This window comes from Monodon monoceros, unplaced genomic scaffold, assembly GCF_005190385.1.
Source record: "Monodon monoceros isolate NGI ecotype Baffin Bay Population unplaced genomic scaffold, NGI_Narwhal_1 Super_Scaffold_1, whole genome shotgun sequence".
Classification (NCBI taxonomy): domain Eukaryota; kingdom Metazoa; phylum Chordata; class Mammalia; order Artiodactyla; family Monodontidae; genus Monodon; species Monodon monoceros.
Window position 1 is genome coordinate 57,515,446 of NW_021703765.1, and position 21,322 is coordinate 57,536,767.

Here is a 21,322-nt window from a genome sequence, read left to right on the forward strand (position 1 = left end):
GAGCTTCCTATACATCCTTCCTGCCTCAGTTCAGTGCTGTTGCTTTGAGAAGCCTGCTTCCCTTCACTTCTCCCAGTATACTGACTCTTTCCCAAGTGCACCCTTTGGACCTAGTGCCCACTGCCATTTTAGCAATTATCAGGTTGTGTAACTGTTACAGCGCAGGACTGTGTTCTTTTCATCATGTCACCCGTAGCACCTAGCACTCTGTGCCTGGAGGAGCATAATAAATATTTACTTAAGATTGATTCTAAATGTCGAATTAAGGTTTTGTGGGATATACAAAGGAAAAAACCATTCCCAATTTCCAGTAAAACTTACCTAATGAGAAATAATATAAATAGAATACTTACGTATAAACCCTAAAAAGTCAAGTTCCTAAAAACAGCAAGGGGAGAACAGTCCTCAAGAACAAATTGTAAACAAGGCACCAATAAGACAAAATAACACCTGTCATATCAGTACATATTCTTGTATTCATTTAATCAAGGAGCAGAATAAATACTACTTCCAAAACAGCTGTTCCTTTTTTGCAGCAAAAAGTTCTATGGCTTGATACTCTGTATTGCAGTATTGATAACAGGGAATGGAGTTATGCTTACAAGCAGTTGTAATTCCAAAAATGTTCTTTTTTATACCACATGTCAATATAACCGTGTCACTCATTGGTACTTAATAATAGTATTGTCTTAGAATATTACCACATCTTCTGCAGAAATAAGATTGTGATCTCTCCATAGCTCCTATCCAGTGCTCAAAACCTTATAGACACTCTAAAATGCTTCTGGAATTTGAATTTCCATGTAAAGAGAATATTTGGGAGCTAGATCACTTTAGAGGAAGCTTGATGTATTAAAATAAATGTATAACTTTAATATTATTAAATACTTAGCCAAAAAAGTGTTTAGTTACTTTTTATGAGTTTGGTTTTTTCCTCTTTTGGTCAGAGGCCTCAGTTTTCTTTTAATTAGAGCTCTGGGTTTTCTTTTCAGTTGGAGGCCCCATGTATGCAATGTACATTTCAGCTAAGAAAAGATGCCCAACTAGGAAGAAAATAAACTATAAATAAAAAAACTAAAGAATAAAATAGTTTTTTTTCTAATTATATATCTATTCAATTTATCTGTTATAATCTTGACTGTGTAATTGGGGGATATGTTTCTTCTTTTTTTTTTTTAACGGATAGTAAAGCAGGTAGTCATGTATCTTGTGTAGTTAAAACCATTCACCTTTATTCAAGTTCTATCCTTTATGGGAATCATTTGCTCTTTTATGCTTTTACTAATAAAATTCTGAAGCATATAAAACCATCTGTGATGTTTACTTAATTATAAACCCTTTAAGTTAGTGATTGTTAATCTTTTTTGCATCAAAGAATTCTACTTAAATATTCTCTCTCCAGGAAAAAAGAAAATGTACATATATGTAAAATTTTATAGGGGACTTCCCTGGTGGTCCAGTGATTAAGACTCCGTGCTTCCACTTCAGGGGACGCGGGCAGGTTCCATCCCTGGTCAGGGAACTAAGATCCCACATGCCGCATGGCACAGCCAAAAGAAAAAATTTTTTTTTATATTAGTAGCCAGTGTTTTCCTGAATCCAGTCCCCTGAGTTATGAACCTCTTCATTATATTATACATACATTTTAATATTGGATACGTCTTTTTGGTATCTGTGTTGTAAATCCAGTGTATTGTGTGCTTTTAGAAGTGTCACGGGGTGTCATCCTGAAGCAGATTCTCTATAAGGCTTTTCCACAAAACTGTAGCAGAGTTCTTACATACTGCTATTGTATTATTTACATATAAATATGATTTTTTTCTCTGAATTGTTTGAAATATTTGATTTATATGCTATATTTTTCTCTCAGTCTTTTCTGACAGTTGTCTCTTGACTAACAGCAGATTTTCCTTTCTTATTCTAGATTCTGAAGAGGCTCGGTCTGTAAATCCTTCCAGTGTTGATGAAAATATTGACTCTGAGACAGAGAAAGACTCTCTCATCTGTGAAAGTAAACAAATAGTTCCCAGTAAAGCAGCTCTTCCATGTGCCCTTGATGAGTATGAGTTCAAAGATGACGAGGAGGAAGCAGTAAACAAGATGATCGATGGCAGGCGCATTCTTAGGAAAGAGCTGAGAAGAGAGAACGAGACTCAAGTAGAAAAGAGTAGCTTATTTGCAAAACAGGAGAAAGCTTTCTATCCTAAATCATTTAAAAGTAAAAAGCAAAAGCCATCTAGGGTTTTGTATTCAAGTTCTGAAAGTTCAGATGAAGAAATTCTTCAGAACAAAAAGTGTTCTGCTCCATGTTCTGTCCCTGAAACATCAAATTCTGATATACAGACCAGAAAGGAATATGGAGTTTCAAATGAACACAAACAGAAAGGCAAAGTTAAAAGAAAATTAAAGAACCAAAACAAAAATAAAGAGAACCAAGAGCTGAAGCAAGAAAAAGAGGGGAAAGAAAATACCAGAGTAACAAACTTGACAGTTAATACTGCACTAGATTGTTCAGAAAAGACCAGAGAGGAGGGGAATTTTAGGAAATCTTTTAGCCCAAAAGATGATACTTCATTACATTTATTTCATATTTCCACTGGTAAATCTCCCAAACATTCTTGTGGACTCAGTGAAAAGCAGTCAACACCACTAAAACAAGAACATTCTAAGACATGTTTATCACCAGGAAGTTCTGAAATGTCATTACAGCCTGATCTTGTTCGGTATGATAATATAGAATCTGAATTCTTGCCAGAAAGTTCAAGTGTAAAATCTTGTAAGCATAAGGAAAAAAACAAACATCAGAAAGATTTCCACTTAGAATTTGGTGAAAAGTCAAATGCCAAAATAAAGGATGAAGATCACAGTCCAACATTTGAAAACTCAGATTGCACGCTGAAAAAAATGGATAAAGAGGGTAAAACATTAAAAAAGCATAAATTAAAACATAAAGAAAGGGAAAAAGAAAAGCATAAAAAAGAAATTGAAGGTGAAAAGGAAAAATACAAAAATAGGGATGGTGCTAAAGAGCTTCAGCGGAGTGTGGAATTTGATAGAGAATTTTGGAAAGAGAATTTTTTTAAAAGCGATGAAACTGAAGATCTATTTTTAAGTATGGAACATGAGTCCCTAACATTAGAAAAAAAATCAAAGTTGGAGAAAAACATAAAAGATGATAAATCAACCAAGGAAAAGCATGTCTCCAAAGAGAGGAACTTTAAAGAAGAACGAGAAAAGATTAAAAAGGAAAGCGAGAAATCTTTTAGGGAGGAAAAAATAAGAGATTTGAAAGATGAGAGAGAGAATGTACCAACTGATAAAGAAACAGAATTCAGTTCTTTAGGTATAAGTGCCAGTGAAGAGTCTGTAGGGTTACATTCAGTGGAAAAGGAAATAGAAATTGAAAAACAAGAAAAGCATATGAAAGAAAGTAAGGAAAAATCTGAGAAACGGTTTCAGAGTAAAGAAAAGGACATTGAGAAGGCTGAAAGAAAAAATTCTGAAAAAGAGAAGAAGATAAAACATGAGCATAAGTCAGAGAAAGACAGGTTAGATCCTAGTGAATGTGTTGACAGAATAAAAGAAAAAGACAAGCTATATTCACATCACACAGAAAAATGCCATAAAGAAGGTGAGAAGATAAAAAACATTACTACCGTTAAAAAAACTGATGACAGAGAGAAAAGTAGAGAAAAGATAGATAGGAAACATGACAAAGAAAAACTTGAAAAAGAGAGACATCCTGCAGAGAGCAAAGAGAAGCACTTGATGGAAAAAAAAAAACAATCAGATAATACTGAGTTTACTAAATCAGAAAAAAGCAAAAATAAAGAAAAAGATAGGGAGGTAGATAAAAAGGAAAAATCTAGAGATAATGTAAATATAACTAACTCCAAACAGTTCCAGGAAGAGAGGAGGTCAAGTATAGCAGATAGCAATAAAGCACAACATGAAAAAACTTTCTCTCTTAAAGAAAAAACAAAAGATGAGCCTTTGAGAACTCCTGATGGAAAAGAAAAAGACAAAAAAGATAAAGATATAGACAGGTACAAAGAACGAGACAAACACAAGGATAAAGTTCAACTAAGTAGTTCACTCAAAGTAAAACCCGAAGCAGATAAGCCTAAACCTAAGTCATCACCAGCATCAAAAGATACTCGACCCAAAGAAAAGAGGCTAGTGAATGATGACTTAATGCAGACCAGCTTTGAGCGGATGCTAAGCCTTAAAGACCTAGAAATAGAGCAGTGGCACAGAAAACACAAGGAAAAGATTAAGCAAAAAGAAAAGGAACGGTTGAGAAATCGTAATTGTTTAGAACTTAAAGTAAAAGATAAAGAAAAAACAAAGCATGTACCAGCTGAGTCCAAAAATAAAGAACTTACTAGGTCGAAGAGTTCAGAGTTGACTGATGCTTATACCAAGGAGAAACGTTGCAAAGATGCTGTAAGTAACAGGTCACAATCTGTCGACACCAAAAATACAGTGAATTTAGGCAAGTCATCCTTTGTTTCAGATAATAGCTTAAACAGATCTCCTAGATCAGAAAGTGAAAAGCCAGGTCTCAGCTCCAGGTCCGTATCCATGATTTCGGTGGCTAGCTCAGAAGATTCTTGCCATACTACAGTGACGACCCCAAGGCTTCCAGTGGAGTATGACTCAGACTTTATGTTAGAGGGTTCAGATTCCCAAATGTCCTTTTCCCAGTCACCATTTTTGTCAATTGCCAAATCTCCTGCCCTTCATGAAAGGGAGTCGGATAGCCTGACTGAACTACCAGAGCGGATTAAAGCATCGTATACAAGCAGACTTCCAACAGCCCATCTCCGGTCGTCCTCGGTAGAAGATGCTAAACTAGTTATAAATGAGGGGAGACCAACTGCAGAAGTTCGAAGATGTAGCATGCCATCTGTCATTTGCGAACATACAAAACACTTCCAAACAATATCAGAAGAAAGCAGTCAAGATGGCTTAGTTGTGCCAAGAGATGCTTGTCCTTCTCCCAAACCTGAGGTACCCTCGGATGTGCCTGAAAGAGAACTTTCAAGTGCGTCTAACACACATTCCAGTTTTGCAGCCTCTCCAACTAGATCTGTAAACAGCAAATACACTTCTGCTGATACAAATGGTATCAAGAGCACTGCTGCAGTGGGCACTTTGATGGACAGTCCTGTGTATCTAGAGCCGTCTAATCAGGTTGGTGTGATCCAAAGTAAATCATGGGAAATACCTGTTGATAGACGGGAGTCATTAAGCGCCAGTGACTTCATCTGCCCAAATTCTACTACATCTGATCAAGATTCCTCTGTTCAGGGTTTTTGTAACTCTGAACACAAAATATTGAAAGAGCAGAATATTGATTTTGTATCCTTGCACCAGACTGAATTGCCAGGAAACACTTGTGGTCAGGATCCAGCATCCTTTCTCCCTTCACAGCAACCTTGCTCTTTTCACAGCCAATCACTTTCAGATGCTGAATCTATTTCTAAGCATAGATCTTTGTCATATGTTGCCAATCAAGAGCCAGGTATTTTACAACAGAAAAATGCAATTCAAATTATCAATTCTGTTTTAGATACTGATAATGAATCTACAAAAGATATGGAGAATACTTTTATCCTAACAGATGTTCAGAAGACAGATGCCTTTGTCCCAGTGTTCTCTGAAAGCACTGTTCAAGAAACAGCACCGAATTTTGAGAAAGCTAATACTTTGCCTGTATTACCGTCAGAAAAGGACTTTAATGGAAGTGATGCCTCTTCCCAGCCAAATACACATTATGCATTTAGCAAACTGATGTATAAGTCTTCCAGTGGCCATGAGGCTGAAAGTAGCACTTCTGATATTCAGCTTATTTCACATGAAAAAGAAAACAAACTAGAGAGTTTGGTTTTGACTCATTTGAATGATAAGTGTGATTCTGATTTATGTGAAATGAATGCAGGGATGCCAAAAGGAAATCTGAATGAACAGGATAATCCAAAACATTGTCCTGAAAGTGAAAAGTGTTTGCTTTCCATAGAAGATGAAGAATCACAACAGAGTACTTTATCGAGTCTGGAAAACCATTCACAACAACCAGGTCAACCAGAAATGCACAGATATGGACACTTAGTTAAAGTAGAATTAGAAGAAAGTGCTGAAGATGATAAAACTGAAAACCAAATTCCTCAGAGGATGACTAGAAACAAAGCAAATACAATAGCAAATCAAAGCAAACAGATTCTTGCCACCTGTACACTATTAGCAGACAAAGATACTGAGTCTTCATCTCCTAGAGGAAGAATAAGATTAACTGAGGAGGATGATCCTCAGATTCACCACCCACGGAAAAGGAAAGTGTCACGTGTGCCTCAGCCTGTGCAAGCAAGTCCCTCTTTACTGCAAGCAAAAGAGAAAACTCAGCAGTCTCTGGCAGCCATTGTGGACTCTCTGAAACTAGACGAGATCCAGCCGTACAGTTCAGAGAGAGCAAATCCGTATTTTGAATACTTGCACATAAGGAAAAAAATCGAAGAAAAACGCAAATTGTTGTGTAGTGTTATCCCTCAAGCACCTCAGTATTATGATGAATATGTGACATTTAATGGATCGTATCTCCTGGATGGAAACCCTTTAAGCAAGATCTGCATCCCCACAGTAAGTAACCTCACTTGATACACACCTGCAACCCGTTCACTAGGAATGTGACAAAAGTCATGTATAGTTTTAAATTTTCTAGTAGCCACATTTTAAAAAGTAAAAGGGAACGGGCAAAATTAGTTTTACTATTTCAGTGTCAAAATAGAATCAATATAGAAAAGTTATGGAGGTAGTCTGTAATCTTTTCTTTTTTTTTTGGTGCTGAGTATTTGGAATCCAGTGGGCTAGCGGTATGTCTCAGCTCAGACCAACCACGTGTCAGTCAGTGCTCAGTAGCCGTGCGTAGGCTGTGCTACCTTATTGAACAGCACTGGTCCATGGTATTTTGTTCCTTACCTGCTTTTTCTTTCAGCCCTAAGGAGTTATACTTTTATTTCTCTGTGCTTTTGATCCCATTCCCTCCAGTCTTCTCTGGAACCTTCCTCTATGAAAACACTTCTTGCTAACATATTTTAAAATTTTCTCTCTCCACTGAGCTTTATCCACCCACTCTGAACATATTTGGGTCTCCTTCATCCCAGGGAGAAAAAAGTTGCCCCTTGCCTGTCACAGTTTGTCTAGCTCAGCCTCTCTCACTGCCACAGCTTGGAGAGTGGTGTGTGCCTGACGTCTCCTCTCTGTCACTTCCTGTTCCTCCCATCACCGTTACGTGCACTGACAAAGCTCACCAGTGAGCTTGTAATTGCCTGATTGTTTGGCCTCTCCCTTTTTCTTTCTACTTGATCTCTGTCATATTTGATATCGTGACCATCTTGTTCATAAAATTCCCCCCACTCCCCGGTCTTTCATGATGGTGCACTCTTCTGGTCCTCTTGCCTCACTAATCTTTTTCTATCTTTTTACGGCTCCTCTACCCACTCCTTAAACATCAGAGTTCTCCAGGAACTAAATTTTCAGTCGCCTTTCATTCAGTGAGGTCCTGTCTCTTTCTGTGGTTTCAGCAGCCTTCCACACACCGGTTAGTCCCAAAAAATTCTGTTGAGCCATATCATCTCTGTTGACCTCTAGACTCAAATATCGGTGTGTCCTGGGCATCATCACCTAAACGACCTGAGGCACCTGTAATGGGCTTGCTTCCCCAGGAAGCTGACTCTGAGGCTGTGAGCAATCCCTGTCTGTGTGTGAGGGAATCGGAAGCGGGTGAACTGAAATAAATGCAGGTGCAACAGTGACTCAGGGCACCTGTGGGAGCTGCTAACGGGGAGTCTACCCTCAGGGAAGGAATGTGAGCTTGGGCTCCCCGCGTTCTTTGGGGGCGGGTCTAACCACGCGCCCACTCCCACTTCAGACCTCACACAGACCAAAAGGGAATGAGTTACCACCCGCTCCCTTAAAAACAAATTTGTATGTATTAGTGAGGACACCCACAGTAGAAACCAAATTCTGACCATTCTACCTTCCAGAATCTGTACCTTCTACCACTGCCTTCGTTTAGGGCCCTCGTCATTTTATCTCACTCTCAACGTCGCAGCAAGTTTTTCACTTCTTTTTTCTCCTAGTTTCTTTCTATTGGAGCATTCTCTCTTGTTGTTAAATTTATGTCCCTTCAAAAGCAATAAAAAGCTGTTTCCCTATTGAAGTATCTCAGCTGTGATTAGCTGGCTTCCCATTGCCCACAACATAAAACCCATATCTAAGCCCAGCACAATCATTCATTCACAGTCTGACCCCAGTCTACCCCTCCTGCTTCATCTTCTCACCACTCATCCAAATCACCTAGTATTTCAGCCAAACTGAACTCACTCTTCTTTGTAATCTCTTGTTTCACTATTTGGGCTCCTTGGCAGTGCTCTTCCTTCTATGCGAAACGTTGTTTTCGCCGGGCCCGCTTTTCTCTCCTCTTCCATCGGTTGTACCCACTATGATATCACCTCTGTGCAAGGTCTTGTCAAAGCAGAATTGCTTGTGTCTTCCTTATACCTCCCCTGTTATGTTGCAGTTAACTGTTTACGTGTCTGCCTCTCCCTCTGAGCTATAATCCGATTAAGGGTTACAACACTTTTGATCTCTTGTAGAATGAGTCTTACATCTATCTTCAGCCCCGAATACACTACTGATTTCCATAACCATGTGTCTAGCTGCTTCTGGACGTCTCCTGAATGTCCCACAATATCCTTAAAATCATTATGTCCGATACCAAACACGCTTATCTTATCTCAGAAGTGCTCTTTTTGCTCCATCTGCTTCAGTTACCGTCATTATCTGTTATCTCACTTCCCAGGCTGGGAACCCAAAACTCAACCCTCCCCTCTTCCTTCCTGTCACATCAGTCACTAAGTCCTATTGATTCATCTCACTTCCTTTCCCCTCTTCTTTCTTACCACTGTCATGCAGGGACCTCATGACCTCCTTAGACTACTGCATTATCACACATGTGAATATAGCGTAATCAGATATTCAGAAATTGCATATGCATATAGTTCATAACTGTGCTAAGCATAGTGCTAACTGGATATCAGAAATGAGCAAAACAGACGTTCTGAGCAGCTGCCATAGGTTCTAGTCCAGTCTCTTCTAGGCTAGTCAGTCTACTTATTGTCTGGATTCCTTATTTGAAACTCAGATCTGATTCATGACTACCTGGTTAAACATCTTCTAAAGAAGACTCAATTTTCTATAAGCTAAGTCCCCACTCCTGCATACATGGTCCTCCCATGCAGGCTTGGCTGTGGCTACTACCCTGCTGTACTCGGTGGTCCCCAGGCCATTCCCTGCCGGTTCACAGCCTGCCTTTGCACATGTTCCGTCTTTCAAAGCCCAGCTCAGAGGAGATCAGACAGTTAGAGGAATGGTGATTCTTTATTCCCGCTTTCACAGAATATACCTGATGCTAGTGCCTTTTAAATCTTGGACAGAGATTTTGATGTTACTCTACTAATAGTAAACAGTAGTAGATTTAAAAGAATAGAGTTGTAAATAAATTTGTCATTCTTTCAAATTGTCAGCAAGATAATTTGTTAATGATTCAAAAAATATAAAGCTAATAATTTCCTTTTTTCCTTTATTGCTCCTTAAAGGATAAGAACTTTGAACTGAACTATGTTTGTATCATAGGGTTGAAATATAGATAAAGCTATAAAGAACACATTTAAATTAGAAATTTTTACAAACTGTTTCACTAAAAACAATTTCTAATAAACCGTGTTAGGTTGCCCTTTTAGCACTGTCTGCCTGCTGATACGTATATGTATGTATACACGTGTATATAGCGTGATGCATGTTTGTGTATATGTTATGCATGCCTGTGTTTACTATCAGCTTTGCTTATTCCTGCAAAGGTGATGTGATACAAGTTTAATCCCCTTGCAGCAGTTCTGGGGATATAACTTTAATTAAATTAGAATTTAGTCATAATCAAGTGGTGTTTCAAAAGGGGTTATAAACAGAACTTAGAATTATTTCTGGATGTAGTAGGGAATTTTTTCTTTGTTTTTAGTGAGAATTACTAAAGTAGAGAAACACACAGTACAGTGTAGTAGAAAAACTAGTAGATTTTCAAGTAGCATGCATGAGTTTGTCTAGATTTTGCTGCAAACCACCTGTGTGATCTTGAAGAATTCGCTTCACTTCTCTGATCCTTAGTTTTGATATCTGTAAAACAATAATGTCTACCCCACCTCAAAGCAGGTTGAAATAGTATATGCCACAGCCCATTGAAAACTTTAAAACATTGTACAGATTTAAGAGGTTGCCATTATTTTACACAGCTCAAAATTACTTTAAGGGTCACATTTACTAGAGCTAATATGCGAACCCTCCACCTTTTGCTCATAAAAAGCTGTACTTTTGAGTTTATTGCACTAAAACTAGTTTATTTGAAACTTAGCTTTTGAAAAATAATAAATACCAGAATAACAAAAATTTTTTTTTTTACATTACTTTTCGTATTTACCAATATTTTATCCATTTGTTTCCTTTCAGTCTGCTGATTGCCTTTTTGTCAAAGTGGTTTCTTCACTTTGTCTATGTAATCTGATTATAGAACCTGTTAATAAACGTGGTACGTTGTCTCCAGAGTCCACTTACATGTTCATTCTTCTATCACATGCTTTTCTTAAAATTTAGCCAGAATGCTGCTGTTTTTCCAGAGGAGGAAATAAAGGGAAGAAAAATAAAACTTTAGGTCAGGTTCCCAAAACTCAAATGAACAGGGGGAGGAAAAAAAGAAAAAGACTTGTCACAAGCTGGTATACACAGAAACCCTACAGAGGGGTGGAGGTGTGGGGGATGAGAAGAAAGGGTGTCCCGAGGAAGCTGTCAAGAGAGCTTCTGTTCTAGAGACTCCTGGGACTCACAGATGCTAAAAAAGACAAAATCTCCATGCCTGATTTACTTACAGGTAGATGAGGAAAACAGCAAAAGGAAAGTTTCCTCAAAAGTCTCCATATAGAGACTTCTCTATAGATTGATATATGTTGAGAATTCCCAAATTTATATATTTTGCCCAAACCTCTCTCCTCGGCTTCTTTTTTGCTAACTGGATAGCTCCACAGACTCAACATTTCAGCACTGAACTTGCCCCCAAACCTGCTTCTCTTTCCTTGTGTCCCCTCCTGTTGTCTCTATTACTAGCCATCCAGTCCTCATGCTAAGGACCTACAGGTCCTCAGCTGCTCCCTTTTTTTTTTTTTGTGGTACGCAGGCCTCTCACTGTCGTGGCCTCTCCCGTTGCGGAGCACAGGCTCCGGACGTGCAGGCTCAGCGACCATGGCTCACGGGCCCAGCTGCTCCGCGGCATGTGGGATCTTCCTGGACCGGGGCATGAACCCGTGTCCCCTGCATCGGCAGGCGGACTCTCAACCACTGCGCCACCAGGGAAGCCCTGCTCCCTCTTTCTTATCCTAAATCAGTCAGTTACCCGCAGTTTTAGACCCCCATCTCTTCCACTGCCTCCTCATCTAACACCAGTGTAACAGTGATGTGTTTCCTTAATTCCTTGCCTACAGTGTTGTCCCCCTAATATCTGTTCTCCAAATATAGCAGTGAGCTATTAAGACCTTCCACTGGTTCCCCATTACATACAAAATTTACCCTAATGTGTTACAAATAATATGTGTTCCACAGTATGTTAATTAAATACCTTCTCCAGTAGGGAGAGAGGGGTGTTTTCCGTGATCAAATAAGTTTGGGAAACACCATTTATCTAAAAATAAATAGATTTCTTCACTGTAGGACTTCTGAGAACTATTAAACTTTAATTTGCTAATTACAAGATACCTAAATAAGTACATATATACAGTGTTTCCCAAACTTACTTGTTCTTGGAACCGTTTCCAGTAAATCATCTCTATGCACCCAGTGTTCTGAGGGTCATGCCTGAAGAAACACTGTTTCCAGAACAGACTACAAGCTTTATTACTGGGCCCTGCTGCCCTCTCCACCCTTGTATCCCACCCTTCCTGCCCTCACATTGATGTTCCAGGAACTCAGGACAGCCTGCAGTTGCCTTCTGATACCAGAGTGTTCTCATGCAGGTGATTGTACTGTCCTCTCGTGTGTGAATTATCTCCCTCCCTTCTTTCCCTTTCTTTCTTCCCCACAACTCATTTCTCTTAACTCTTTGCTCTGGCTCTTCCTTTAAGATAGAGCTCAGGCATAACCCTCTCAAAGAAGCTTTCTCTTGACACTCCGGTCTCAAAGGAGTAGATATTTGTCCTCTGAGCTGCTTGAAGGACGCCCGTAGGACTTCGCAAAACTAAAATAATAGCACCAAACTCTACTCTTGCCTCTTCTTATGAAATGTAAAGAAGTTTACAGACACAGAAATCAAATGCATTACTGCAATTAGAGAACTGAAAAATGATCAGCCCCAGTAAGTTATTGGTATTGTAGAATTTTCTGCATTGATTCAACTGATTGTTATTTGACATGTTTTTAATTCCCCATGATTCCTATAAACCGTTTACTATTTATAAATAGAGTCTTGATTGGATCCAGGTTTGTGTCTTTGGCAAGAGTATTTCCTGTATAGTACTGCATAATCCCTGTAGCACCACATCAGGAAGCACACAGTATCTGCTTGTTCCCCCTTCAGAAGAGTCCCCAGAGTTATTAAACTGTGCCAGAATGTGCTGAGATAACCTTTGTGACTTCACTCTAATATGCTGGCAGTAATTAAAACTTTGGGGGGGGGGGCGGATATAGATACTCCAAGAGGTAAAGGGAGAATATTCAGGGATCACAGACAGTTACTGCCATACTTGGATGTCTCTTTATATTAACGCTTGAGTGTATGCATAGACTGAGTCAGCTTTCTTTTTTTTTGTTTTGTTTTTTTGTTTTTGGTTGCATTGAGTTTCAGTTGCAGCACGCAGGATCTTTGCAGAGGCATGCGGGATCTTTCGTTGCGGTGCACGGGCTTCTAGTTGTGGCACGCAGGTTCCAGAGCGCGTGGGCTCTGTAGTTTGCGGTGCACGGGCTTAGTTGCCCCGTGGCATGTGGGATCTTAGTTCCCCGACCAGGGATCGAACCCACATTGGAAGGCGGATTCTTTACCACTGGACCACCAGAGGAGTCCCTGAGTCAGCTTTCTTAACCTCCAGCATCTACCAGAAAGCACAGTTCACTATGATGATCAATTTAGAGATGAACTAAACATAAGCTTTTTGGAGCATGGATAGACAAAGGGAGTTACCACATATAATAAAGTTTGAAAACGACAACTGTATTAAAGACAATTTCATGTATTTTTGTAAAAGAGTTAATTCACTAAATGTAAAATTCAGCACTTTAGTGTTCGGAGTTTATCATGTCTACAGAGAGATTTCACTTACTATACCCTCAGACTGCTGTCATCTTTAGGACTGTTTGCTTGGTGTTTTGTGTGTTTTTGTTACTCCTTCCTCCCTGTCTTTGAACTATCACTTACTGATGCTCTAAAATGTGTCTCTGTATGGTAAATAACTGCCTTAGTCCTAATGTGCTCTTTGGAATTCACTGTGGCCTCAGAATTAAAACATCGAAGTTTTCTGGAATGCTCTGCTTTGTTTCAAAGAGTTGAAATTGAGAAGTAACAACCAGTTGTGTAATTGTTACTATATTATTTAATTCAAACAACATTCGAATTTATGTTTTCATTAAGTTACACACTAAAAAGTTTTAATTTTATAGGAATAGCTGATTATTGTAAATAAAATCTAATGTTTTCAACTTTTTTTTTTTTATGTAGATTACACCACCACCTTCCCTGTCAGATCCGCTTAAAGAGCTTTTTCGACAACAGGAAGTTGTAAGGATGAAACTTCGTTTGCAACACAGTATTGAAAGGGTAAGAAATATTTAAATTTACATTTATGTCAAAGATAACTGTATTTTAACAATAGATTATAATTGCCTACAGTTTTTTATTAGTGACTCTTCCTTATTTAAAGCCATTTTGGGAAATGCTTTGATTTTATCTTGTGCTCATGCAATAAGATGGAGAATTTTTAAGCCTGATTTAGGATAGCTGCTCCCATGTTACAATTCATGTTCAGTATATATTTGATACATTGATATAAGAATCTCTAATAATTCCTTATCATTTGCCAAATTTGCAGAACTGTAGCAGTGAATTCCTATTTGGACATTTGGATTTCCAAGCTTTGGAATTGTTGCTTGGTACCAGCTACTGTAGTACAGACTCTTACCAAGGTTGTGCTCATTGGTCCTTTTAGGTTCTGCTTTAGTATTCCAGTTTCTGGTGGTTAGTTTTGGCATGAAATGACAGGGGGGAAAACCTATCTAATTATTTATAGAAATCATCAAAGTAACTTGGAGTGTCAAAAATAATAACACCTTAATTTTTTGTGGGAGAGTTAGGGACTTTCTGCAAATGTGATGTAAGCTATGATCTTTCTTTACAGACATACACACATATTCGTATACAAGCAAAACCTTGTATGCAATTCCTTCATACATGATTGATTTCCTAGGGTAGAGGTTCTTAACCTTTTTTGTGCCATGGATTCCTGTAACAATCTGGTAAATATAAAACCTTCCCTCAGAATAATGTTTTTAAATGAAGAAAATTAATTTATAGCATTACAGAGAGAAAAGCAATAAAAAAAAAGAAGCACTGAAACAGAGCTTACAACATTGTGCCTGGCCCACGTCAGTGCGATTTGTTAGCAGTAAGAAGTTAGGTCATATAACCCACATCAATAGCTGTTTCAGCCATCAGGCATGTGTGAAGTCACCTGGTATGTATTCATCTATGCATCTAACCATGTTTCAAAAGCTGTGCTGCCTTACAGACAGTTTAGAATTCTCGTTTGAACTGTGTAATTTGCAGAACTTTAATAGTGAAAATGACTCACATCCTTCCACTTATCCACCAGCAAACAATTTAGAATTACAGAAAACTAGAAAGCAACTTAGAAGTCTGACCAGTGTGAGAACAAACAACTCTGCCATTTGGCTCTACAGTGGGAAGAACTGGTTGGTAGTTGGCCAGCTGTGTAGTGTAGCACAGGTGTCTCTACATGGAAGAGCTGCCATCACATGTCATACCGTAGCAGGTCTAATGACTATTGGAATTTCAAAGAAGAAATCAGTATAAAAACTTGGGGGCAATACTTGCAACAACTCTAACAGGAATTGAAAATAGTTGTGATTTCTATGGATGACAAAGTTGCAAATACTTCTGGCATCACTGTGGTTTGTGGCCTACATTGATAATTGAAAGAAATGCCAGTTGGAGGTGAGCAAAAATAAAGACGTAATTTTTCCCATTCAGGTTCACAGATGACCTTCCCCTCATTCTGTCCAGAGGCTTCTTAGGAGTATGAGGACCGAAGGCTAAGAACCTCTGTTCTGAGGGCATTTTTCCCATAGAATATGATAACATTTGAATACTGTGCTAGATGAATGAACACATCTTGCAGCCAGAGCCCCTGGCCCCTTACCTGCCTCCCCAAGAGTCTCTGACTTCAGAGCCACCTCGCATCCTACCTGCCTCCCCAGGAACTAAGAGGAAGGCAGTACTTTGGGAGAGGCATAGCCCATTCTCAGAAGACATTGTTTGAGAGGCTCTGCTCTAGAAGTTCAAAGACACAGCATTAAGAGTGATGATCTAAAGTGGAATATGTAGGCTATCAGTTAAGCCACATATCTCTGTTAATTATCTTAGGGGAGGGGGTCTGACTTAACGAATGTATCTGGGACTTCCCTGGTGGCGCAGTGGTTAAGAATCCACCTGCTAATGCAGGGGACACGGGTTTGATCCCTGGTCTGGGAAGATCCCACATGCCTCAGAGCAGCTAAGCCCATGTGCCACAACTGCTGAGCCTGCGAGCCACAACTACTGAGCCCGTGTGCCACAACTACTGAAGCCCGTGCTCCTAGAGCCTGTGCTCCTCAAGAAGAGAAGCCACCGCAGTGAGAAGCCCATGCAATGCAACGAAGAGTAGCCCCCGCTCACCGCAACTAGAGAAAGCCCGCGCACAGCAAAAAAGACCCAGCGCAGCCAAAAATAAATAAACTAAATGGATTTTTTTTTTTATGTATTTCTTTCTTGTATGGTGAAAAAGATTTTTGGTTATTGCTCTTTATCACTGCAAGACTACAACCAACCTTTTTTTTTTTTTTTTTTTTGGGCTGTGTTGGGTCTTTGTTGCTGCGCGCAGGAATTCTCTAGTTGCAGCGAGCAGGGGCTACTCTTCCTTGCGGTGCACGGGCTTCTCATTACGGTGGCTTCTCTTGTTGTGGAGCACGGGCTCTAGGCACGCAGGTGCGCAGGCTTCAGTAGTTGTGGCACGTGGGCTCAGTAGTTGTGGCATGCAGGCTCAGTAGTTGTGGCACCCAGGCTTAGTTGGTCCACGGCATGTGGGATATTCCTGGACCAGGGCTCGAACCTGTGTCCCCTGCATTGGCAGGCGATTCTTAACCACTGTGCCACCAGGGAAGTCCCCAGCCAACTTTTTAGAAAGTATTTTTTCTTCTAGCTATTTTTTCTTAGTATCTGACCACGTGTTTGGATATTTATCACTTAAAGTCCCACCTTAAACTTGCACTTAAATTCATAAATTATAAGTATTGGACTTAACTCTTCTTTTTTGAGTGTCATTTATCACATAACAATTTATAGCAGATTAAATAGGACTGTCAGGGCTTCCCTGGTGGCACAGTGGTTAAGAATGGGGGAAGGATAAATTTCTTGTCAGTTGAGGGGTGAATAGGCAACATGGTGGGGACAAGACCAGCCACATGTTTAGTCTTCTCCCAGCCCAGCCTTCCAGACAGGCTAAGGTCTGCAGCAGGACCTCAGGAATTCCCATCTGCTAAATGCAGAGGATTGCCTATATTGGCATTAACCTTACAAAAGAGTGACTGTGTATTACATAAGTGGAAGTTTTGGATCCCACTTAACACATTAAGGCAGGATTGTACTGTGATTGTCAGAGGTTTACAAGTACAGTTGACTCTTGCACAGCATGAGGGTTAGGGGCACCAACCCCTCGCATAGTCAAAAATTAACTTATAACTTTAGAGTCAGCCCTCCGTATCCACATTTCTGCATCCATGGATTCAACCAGCCATGGATTGTGTAGGACTGTCGTACATATTTATTGAAAAATACCCATGTATAAGTGGACTTGCTCGGTTCAAACCCACGTTGTTCAAGGGTCAACTGTAGTTAGCATTAGAGTACAGTGTGTTTGTTGCTATGAAAGAGTCATTATAAAAGAGAAGCTGCCACCACAATGGTGTATCACGTCAGAACAGTTAGAGTGGATATAATAAAAAAGACAGACAAAAACATATATGGGCAAGGGTGTGAAAACACTGGAACCCTATACATTGCTGGGGAGAACATAAAATGATACAGTTGCTGTCGAAAACATTTTGGCAGTTTGTCAGCAAGTTAAGCATAAAACTACCATTATAACCCAGCAGTCCCACTCCTAGTTATTTACCCAGGAGAAATAAACATATACATTCAAACAAAAATTGAGCATGAGTGTTCGTAGCAGCTTCATTCATGATAGCCCAAAGGAAGAAGCAGCCCAAAAGACCGTCAGCTGATGAATGGATTAAAAAAATGTGGTAAAAAGGAATGAGGGGGAAAAAAAAAAAAAAAGGAATAAGGTACTGATACATGCTACAACACAGATGAACCTTGAAAACATGTGATGTGAAAGAAGCCAGTCACAAAAGACCAGGTTACCATGTGATTCCATCTGTGTGAAGTGTTCATAAGTAAATCCATAGAAACAGAAAGTAGAGTCGCTGTTGTCAGGGGAAGTAGGGGAATGCAGAGTGACTGCTGATGGGCATGGGGTTTCTTCTTGGGGTGATGAAAAAGTTCTGGAATTAGTGGTGATGGTTGAACATCTTGGTGAATTCAGTTGGCCCTCCATATCTGCAGGTTCTGCATCCATGGTTTCAACTAACCGCACATCAGAATACTCAAGAAAAAATATTCCAGAAAATTCCAAAAAGCGAAACTTGAATTTGCCACACACTGGCAAATTTACACAGCATTTACCTTGTATTAGGTATCATAAGTAATCTAGAGATGATTTAAAGTATACGGGAGGATGTGTGTAGCTTATATGCATATATTATGCCATTTTATATAAGGGACTTGAGCATCCATGGATTTTGGTATCTGTGGGGGTCCTGGAACCAATCCCCCGCAGATACCAAGGGACAACTGTATACCAGAAGCCATCATTGTACATTTTAAGATGATTTTTAAAAAGAGACTGCTGATTTTGGAAAGGAAATTTGCTTATACTTTTGGAACCCTTGGAGTTCTCAAATTTCTCAAGCTTACTGTGAAAGAAAAACTGCTCTGAGATTGAAGTTCTTTAGCACTTTAAGTGATTTTATTTTATTTATTTATTTTCTTAAATTTATTTATTTTTATTTTTGGCTGTGTTGGGCCTTTGTTGCTGTGCGCGGGCTTCTCTCTAGTTGCGGCGAGCGGGGACTACTCTTCGTTGCGGTGTGCGGGCTTCTCATTGGGTGGCCTCTCTTGCTGCAGAGCACGGGCTCCAGGCGCGTGGGCTTCAGTAGTTGTGGCACTCGGGCTCAGCATTTGTGGCTCGCAGGCTCCAGAGCACAGGCTCAGCAGTTGTGGCGCATGGGCTTGGTTGCTCCACGGCATGTGGGATCCTCCTGGAGCAGGGCTCGAACCTGTGTCCCCTGAGTTGGCAGGCGGATTCCTAACCACTGCACCACCAGGGAAGCCCTAAGTGATTTTATTTTTATTTGAAGAACAAGTGGTTGAAGAATTGTTGTTTTTTTAATTCTTTGTTCAACTAGGAAAAACTCATTGTATCCAATGAACAGGAAGTTCTTCGGGTTCATTACAGAGCTGCAAGAACACTGGCAAATCAGACACTGCCGTTCAGCGCATGCACTGTTCTCCTGGATGCAGAAGTGTACAGCGTGCCCCTGGATGCCCAGGTAAAGGACTAGCCATGGCCTTTAGTGCTCTTAGGATAGCAGGCACCTTTGGTAATCTGGGTCCTCAGAAGAAACATGAATTCAACAATCAGTAAAGCTCAAAGGAGAAAACAACTCTTGCACACTAAAGTGCTTTTTATAGATAACTTGTAAGTTGCTTCTAAAGTGGAAGCTGCTGGAAGCTAGAAAGGGCGACAGGTGGAGCTCAGGTCGTGCTAGTGCTGAGAGAGGGCCAGGCTTTGTTTGGATCTTGGATGTTGTTGGGACAAATTAACACAACTGTGGAAAACTGGAGCTACGGCTTGAAAAGAGTTTACTGCCACATGTAAATTACGTGAATTCAGAGCTAGACATCAGTTGTTCAGAATTTTTTTGTGCTTCATAAACCAGAATGAAATTCTTTGGTCATAAGACAGAATATAAAAGTATAAACACAGACAGTGAAGGATTATCACCAAAAAAGACTAGAAAATACTGTTTTAAATCAGACAAACTATAGAGGTACAAAGTATATGCAGTATATTACAGAGAAAGTTACTTAGTTCTCTCTGGACTTTATTTTTCTCACCTGAAAAAAAAAACAAACAAACAAAAAAAACAAAACAGGAGTCCCAGATGGGTTATAAAGAGAATTTCTGAAAAGAAGTGAATTTTCCCAGTAAACCCTCAGAATGATCCCCAAATCAGAGACTAAAAAGGATCAGGCCACAAGCCACCTAATAGTTGAAGGGCAGAAGAACTTAGTCATCGTCTTGAGGATGACTGTGGGCCTGTTACCCACCCTTGTACGGCTGGCTTTACAGTTGGTAGACGGTCTCTCCACTGAGGAGCAGGCTTGTTCAGGTGAGCATAGCTGCTGAGGGACTAAGGAACAAGTCCGCTTCCTTGGGTAGGGGCTTGGGCCATCCTTTAGCCATTCTCATATCAGACCTCTTCCTTTTCAAAATAAACTTGTAATAATAAAAAAGGTTCAATAATAAAATTTAAAACAGTCCAAAGGTCTTACCTGAAGACCAAGGAGGAGGTGGTAACAGCCGAGAATGTGAGTAGTGTGATTGCGTTGCCTGGATGCCACCTCGATGGTGCTGGTTGGTGGTCAGAGCTTTGGCGGCAGTAACAGCAGCGGTTGTTTGTCAGACCCAGTGCTTCCCATTGCCCAAGCGTTAGAACAAGGGCTTAGTGACTCTCAATTCTCAAGATTAAAAGAGGTGCTGTTACCCGATTTCACAGAATAGAAAATTGAAAGACTATGTAATTAGTTTGAGATTACACAGTAAGATACAAAGCTGACGTTTGAATATAGCCTATCTTAAAAGAATACCAAAACTGGTATTCTTAAGAGTTGGTATAGAATTTCTTTGTGAGCACTCCAAAGGACTGGTCCTGGAAGAAATGTCAGCCCCAAAGGCCTGTCTCCCACCTTAACATTTTTTTCTCCCTACATGTGGTAAACGATAGCATTAAAATTAATTTCTTAATCGATTGTGCTTTAATAAGAAGTCACAGGCATGTCACTTCATATGACATGCCTTTCTGAGACATTTTTGACACACAGATCGGTAGGATTCTATTTAATTAATAACTAAACCCAGCACCCTAATAATTCTAATAACTAATCTCAGTATGGAAATACTTTATCAGATTTTCAAAATATTCAGATTATGTTATCTTTCTTTGAAGTATACTTTTCGTCATTCCTTTAAAAGTAGAATATACCATAAAAAGATAAAATGGCATACAGATTTTAAAGTAGGTTATTTTATTTTATAATATCCAACAATTTTAATGTTTTCTTTCAGTCTGATGACAGTAAAACTTCTGTGAGGGATCGTTTTAATGCAAGACAATTCATGTCTTGGTTACAAGATGTGGACGATAAATTTGACAAATTAAAGGTATGTATGTTTAGAAGTTCACTTTAACTGGATACTTCCCCTTCATAAACAGAAACTGTAGCTGTGTTAGAGAGGAATGGTTAGGAAAGGAAAGACCAGTTAGTGGTGAATCCTCATGAGGTCGCACTTTGGAAGATAAAGGAAGATAAAGACCCCCCCATTTTTCGGGTCCAATTTCATATACATGGTGCAGCTACCAGAGAAAAAGCAGTTTCTAATGGAGATCTTCATATTTGTTATCCAGTGTATGAGTCTGATTATAGTTCCAGCATGTGAAAGAGGGGAGAACAAGAAGAGAAGAAATGTATTTTGCAAGTAATCTGTAAAGAAAATTATTTGGTTTGAATCATTTCAAAAATCACTTTTCCTTAGATTTTCTTGATTCTTCTGAT

The 21,322-nt window shown here is 39.5% G+C and overlaps 1 protein-coding gene across 9 annotated transcripts in view; it reads left to right on the forward strand.

Annotated features, from left to right (window-relative positions):
* ANKRD12 (ankyrin repeat domain 12) overlaps window positions 1-21,322 on the forward strand; it is a 113,591-nt gene that overhangs the window by 89,438 nt on the left and 2,831 nt on the right. For 7 of the 9 annotated variants that reach the window (XM_029223190.1, XM_029223180.1, XM_029223164.1 and 4 more), the window contains 4 exons: window positions 1,925-6,639; window positions 13,811-13,909; window positions 18,892-19,035; window positions 20,835-20,930. In XM_029223190.1, the coding sequence (XP_029079023.1) occupies window positions 1,925-6,639; window positions 13,811-13,909; window positions 18,892-19,035; window positions 20,835-20,930 (5,054 nt within the window). The remainder of the gene's footprint in view (window positions 1-1,924; window positions 6,640-13,810; window positions 13,910-18,891; window positions 19,036-20,834; window positions 20,931-21,322) is intronic. The other 2 variants (XR_003793602.1, XR_003793601.1) reach the window with 1 other exon arrangement.